Source organism: Pteronotus mesoamericanus, unplaced genomic scaffold, assembly GCF_021234165.1.
Source record: "Pteronotus mesoamericanus isolate MK-2021 breed Mesoamerican mustached bat unplaced genomic scaffold, CSHL_Meso_final contig_73, whole genome shotgun sequence".
NCBI classification, from domain to species: Eukaryota; Metazoa; Chordata; class Mammalia; order Chiroptera; family Mormoopidae; genus Pteronotus; species Pteronotus mesoamericanus.
Window position 1 is genome coordinate 9,107,708 of NW_026555245.1, and position 6,000 is coordinate 9,113,707.

The 6,000-nt window shown below is 45.2% G+C and overlaps 1 protein-coding gene across 1 annotated transcript in view; it reads right to left on the minus strand.

Moving 5' to 3' along the window:
• CEP78 (centrosomal protein 78) overlaps nucleotides 1-4,910 on the minus strand; it is a 28,423-nt gene extending 23,513 nt beyond the window's left edge. Inside the window, exons 1-3 of the mRNA XM_054583258.1 lie at nucleotides 4,658-4,910; nucleotides 847-1,019; nucleotides 681-753 (exon numbers count right to left, since the gene is read on the minus strand). Coding sequence (XP_054439233.1) covers nucleotides 681-753; nucleotides 847-1,019; nucleotides 4,658-4,910 — 499 coding nt within the window. The remainder of the gene's footprint in view (nucleotides 1-680; nucleotides 754-846; nucleotides 1,020-4,657) is intronic.
• Nucleotides 4,911-6,000: the final 1,090 nt, after the last annotated feature.

Consider the following 6,000-nt stretch of genomic DNA (forward strand, 5'->3'; position numbering starts at 1 on the left):
ATTATCAGTCAACAATTTAAATGTCAACTACAACGCCAGAATTTTAGTAGGTGCTATACAATACTCTAGAACAATGTAAGATAGAGAACCTCAAAGTCTGTTCCCTCAAACTGAAATTCAGACTTTGTTATCCCTCCAGACCACTACTGGACATGGTGATCACACACTAATTCTTCAGGACCCCAATCAACGGTCATCTTCTTTGCGATTATGCCCATGATATGCCCCCAGCAATACTGAGTTTGCTGGCCTTTTATATATTCTCACAGTGCTTAGCATATATTTCCTATTTTGGCACATACCACAGTATATTATAATTATGATTGCATATAGGTGTTTTAAATATTTAAAGATAATGCTGATTTTTTTCTCTTTATATCTTATTACTTCCATTCCCATAATATTTCTAAAAGATGAACCCACACAAAAAAACAGAAAATACAAAATATTATATATTTGTGTGGCTTGTGGCTTAACACAACCTTAAGTAAAATTAGTTCAGAGAGTATGGAGTCTGACGAACTTTCATGGTACAAGTGAGACTGAACAACAATTTGGGCAGGCACAGGAGACAGTTCAGGTAGAGGCAGCTCCAAGAAAAAGTCCAAGTAGGAATGAACATGGCGTGTAGGGAATCATGAAACCAGTCTGATGAGAAAAGACTTAAGATTGAAACTCACTTTCTAAACCTCCATCTCCAATTGGACAATTTGCAAGAGACAGGTGCACCAAAGTGGCTGATGTATTCAATCCCTTTAATGGGGAGAAAAGGTTAAAAAATTTATTGTTTAGTTTCCCCCAAAAGCCACTATCAAATGTTCTCAGGACACAATGGAGAAGGCTTACCTTTGTTAAGAGAATTAAATCTCTCTCTCTCAGAACTAGTCCATTTAGCTCCAGGTTCTTTAGAGCATTTGATGCACTTAAACAGCATTTAAGAGCTTTACAAAGTTGGAAGGTCACATCTTTGCTTCTTATTGCAGGAACTCGACTTCTGCAAACTTTATTTCTGTCAGAAACTAAAGCAACAGTAATGTAAAGTTAGTGATTTCAACCATCCATTTTATCATCATTAAAAAGCATCTGCTCTGTGCTAAGGCACAGAAATGACTCCTTCCCTTAAAGCCCTCTTTAAGAAGGGGCATGTGCAAACTCAAAACTTCAACCACATAAGATACAAAAACATAAACTATGTGAGTAAAAAAAGTTCCCATGAAAGCAAAAATATATAACAAAGAGCTGGAGTTCTACCTGAGGAAAATCAAGGCCCGGAAAGGCAAAAAAGTTTTATGTAAGTGATGGCTTCAAGATAACCCCGAGGTTGAATCATCTAGAACAAAGAGAATGACTACAGAGTTGGAGTAGAAGGCACGTTACCTGCAAGGGGAGGCCATGTGCAAAGACTTCTAAGCCTGACACCGGCCAGGCACTGACAGTACTGCAGGTGGGGATGACTAAAGGCCAGGGGTCCAAGTCGGGGAAGAGAGAGAAATTAAAAGAGAGTTGGCAAAAACTGGACTGTGACTCTGCGTTTTCTTTTTCCAGCCAGTGCCAAGCCATGGGCATCTCTCAGGATAACTGGCACAAGCGCCTGCAAGAGAAAGCCCTACCACAAGCAGCGAAAATGTGAGCTAGCGTGCCCTGCTGCTGACACTAAGGTTGGCCCCTGCCACATACGCACATAGTCCACACGTGGAGAGGCAACAAGAAGTGCCAAGCCTTGAGGCTGGATGTGGCCAACTTCTCCTGGGTTCAGAGTGATATGTACGCAAAACAAGGATTATCGATGTTGTCCATAATGCATCCAGCAACAAACTGGTCCGTACCAAGACACTCATAAAGAACTGCATCGTGCTCACGAACAGCATACCATCCCGACACTGATAAGAGTCCCACTAGGCACACTGTCCCTGGGCTGCAGGAAGGGTACCAAGCTGACTCTTGACGGGGAAGAGATTTTAAACAAAAAACAATCAGAGAAAATTCAAGAGAAATGTAATTAAAGGAAAAAGAATGCCAAAATCAGCAGTCTTCTAGAGGAGCAGTTCCAGCAGGGCAAGCTTCTTGCGTGCAGCACCTCGAGACCAGGCCACTGACCGAGCAGATGGTTATGTGCTGCTACAGGGCAAAGAGCTGGAGCTCTACCCGAGGAAAATCAAGGCCCAGAAAGGCAAATAAATCCTCTTCCCTCCTTTCTTAGCTCATGTAATAAAGGTGTTTATTCTAAAGAATAAAAAAATAAATAAAATAAAATAAAATAAAAAGAGAGGTTGCCTGAAGCAAGCCTGAGAGAGAGTATGGCTTTAGTTGATGGGTGAGGAGGAGGAGGGCTACCATGGGAACTGGTGACTGCAGGGTAGAAAAGGCACCCCACTACTTGAAGGACCCATTAGGTAAAGGGAAGGATTAGAAAAAAAGGGCTCACTTCTGATAGATTAGAAAAAGAACCCTTCCTCAGGGCCAACTAGCCCCGTGGGGCTTGGCAGAGCACAGCTCGGATTTCAAGCCTTTGGGCAGAACCCAAACTATGCACTAATCCTGTAGGCGGGAACCATTATAAGCACTATGTTAAACACATCTTTTCATTTTAGAAGTTAACTAAGGAAGAGAAGGCAGAAGAACTGACAGAAACTGAACTCAGAGGCAGCAAAACCATCTAGAAGCTTCTGCAATAGTCCAGGCAAAACATAATTAAGGATGAAGATGCAAATCTGGGAGTTTAAAATCTACACAACCTAGACCCACTGGATGCAAGTGATAAATGAGGTTCAGAAAAGGAACTCTTAAGAGAACATTCTCTGTAATACATTTTCCTTGCATTCAATGTAAAATATTAGGATTAAATGCAGTGCTCTTGACTCTAAAGCCCCTTTCAACTATAATTTCTTTTGACTTCTAAGTTACTAATTTTGGTTTAAGTAAAGCCTTCAGAGGTACAGAACAGTTCCTACACCTGAATAGGAAGGATGCAGAGAATAACCTGACTTCTCTTCACCAGGGGATGAGTTCAATTTTCCTTGCAGAAGAGGTAACAGATAAGGCGAACCCCAGAGCCTAGAAAACGGCCAAGTACATACACAACAAGTGTTTAGGTTTTTCAAAAAATTAAATTAAAAAATCCTTTCCTCTTCTAAATCTTCACACCCTCCCTCTCTGTTGACTACTTTTCTCAAATGTTTATAAACATATTCAGGTGTGTCCATTAAAAGAAAGAACAAAACATTTTCAGGACTATTGATTTTCAGGATCTTCTTTTTGGGTAGCTTCAGTCTCCCCCAGGCCTCCAAACAACTGTCCTCCTGAGAAGCCCATATCTGCAACTTGGGACCAGACTGTCAGGCAGAGACATGTCTGGATGCCCCTGGGGCTCCGCTTAAAGCATTAAAGATGGAGACCCTTTCCCCACCCCCAGTCCCTTCCTCGGGTACTCTGCCTCTCACAGAAAGATGTGGCTTTAAACTGTTGCCCAAACTTGTTGCCCTCCCTCTAACTGGTCACCAGGTCACGTCCATTCTGTCTCCTTGATCTCTCTGATCCAGTCCTCCCTCTCTACAGTCAATTTGGGCCATCAGATTACAATTCATCCTCCTCCCAATGAACTGCCTTCCATATGGAGGTCAGTAAGAGCTTCCAAATCAAAGTCCATCTCATTTTTTCCCACCACCTTCAGGGTAAACATCCAACCCTCTGACAGGACATACAAGGGCCCTTCCTATTTGACCCCACTAGGCTTCCAGCCTCAATTCACTTTTTTCTCAAACCTGAAGTTCTAGTCCTGTGCCTCAGTTTTGCCATATAGTCTTGTATTTCTCAAACTTTGACACAGCTCCTCCTTCCTGCCATCTGAGGAGCTTTTCCATTCTTAGAAAGGATGGCTGCGCCAATAGCTGCACTCTGTAGCACCAGAACTGTAGTTCTTCTTCCAGAGAACTGACTACTGTGTTTGTGTTCACCTGCTGCCTCCCACAGGAAAAAGGAAGCTCCTCCAGGGCAGGAGCCTGGTCTCCAGCGTGTTTGGTGCTGACTGAGCTCATTCAAGGGCCAGGATACTTGACACACATAACTTGGTAATTCTCAGAATCCGTGGAAAAGAGTGGTTTTTCACGTCATTTTACAATTACGGAGTTCAAAAGTAACCTGCCCTGGTCAGACAAAGTGTAAACTCTGGAATGCAAACCTAGGCTGCATTCACATCTCTGCTCTTTCCACAATATGATACTATTATTAAAACACCCCGTCCCCAACAGAGAGCCCTGCCTTAAAACAAAATGAAGCAAAAGGCTAGGATGTATCAATTTCCTAATCTCTTTGTTTTACACTAGGCGAAGCCATTCAATAAGCTAGGTAACCATAACATGTCGAATACTAAACGATGTCCCAAACTGTGCTAAGTGCTCTCTACTAGAGTTACCTCGGCGAATCCTTGCCATCACCATACAGAGCAGGTCCTGTTAAAACCCATGTTACGGATAAAGAAAGAGACCGAGAGACCTCAAAGGATTTGCCCAGGGTTACCGAGCTCGCAAGATTCGTAGGCCGCATGCCCCCTCCCCGGCACTGGGCACCCGGGTTGCAGCGCCCAGGCCCCATCTTGCACCATGTAAAATCCCCCTCCCCTGCACCGATACTGAGACCCCGGGAAGCGGGAACTATAAACCTGTTTCGCCAAGCCACGGTTGGAAGAAGCTCTTGATAGAGATCAGGGGCAGATCTTTATTAATTTTGAGGGTGTTCAGGAGCGGCGTCCAGTCCACCAGGCGGAGGCGGTCGGCGTTGAAATCCAGTACGCCCTCCCTCAGGCAAGCACGCACGGCGGGCAGTGGCACCGAGTCCTGCAGCGCGCACAGGTATTCATAGTGCGAGAAGAAGTCGCCCGCGCTGTCGCGGCGCAGCTTCACCGAGTCGATCATGGTCACAGGGCGGCCTTGGGGGACACCGGTGGTGGAAACGACGCCCGTCCCCGTCTGGGAGCCCCTGGTTGCCGCCCCGCTTTTCGGGCGCCCAAGGCCCGAAGGCTGTATTCCGGCAACGTGCAGAGGAGTAGCGGCTCAGCCAGAAGACGCAGGGCCCCCGGACCCAGCTAAGCCGCCCCTCAACACTGCGCTCCCACACCGCCTCCCGCTCCTCGGCGCCGGCCGTTGGCTCCCGCCTCACTGCCCTCCACAGCGCGGGACTGCGGTTCAAGCTGGCGGGCGGGTCCCGCCGGGGCGGTGCGCGAAGACGTCAGCGCGCTAGTCTTGCGTCCGGACGCAGGCTCCGCCTCTCGTGGTGCTGAGGGGCGGGACCTTCGAGGCGAGGGTGGTGCAAAAGGTTAAGTGGTTTAGGAATTCGGGATTCCCACAGAAGGTCTGCTGATTGATCCGCCTAAAAGTGAGATATGGATGTGGGAACGCATTTTAAAAAGTAGTTTAAACTCCTCATAAGTATCTAGGGTTGTAGGAACAACTGTAGTCCATTAAATCTTTAACGTATGTGTTAATTTCTGCAAAAAACTCTTAGTATCTATACTTTCTACTTACGACACATAGTTGCGGGCAAATTGTAAAGTGTTCCACGAATTCAGGACATTACTGTGGTTATTGCTAATCTCTTTGTTTTGTACTGATGAGAAGATGGTTAACTCTGGTAACTAGTACCTTGTGTCTCCTAGGCGTTATTTGAAACACTGAGCCAGTATGAGGCCATTAAATTTTCATAACAGCTTCACAGAGACTTTACTGTTGCATATCCATTTTACAAAAGAGAAACCGAGGAACAGCAAGTAATTTACAGCTAAGTGTGGAAGAACTCAGAAAACTGATATTCAAGGAAGCCATTAGACTGGTGTGGTGCTAATGTGACTTACATATGCAAACCAAAATATAAGGCTAAAAATGGCCTCAAGTTAGGAAAATCGAAAAGCTAAGGACAGTCAATCACAGTCAACTAGGCTTTAATCTACAGTCAGTCAATAATTTCCTTGCTTTGCTTCCTCTGTTTTCTTATAGAAATCTTTCCCCA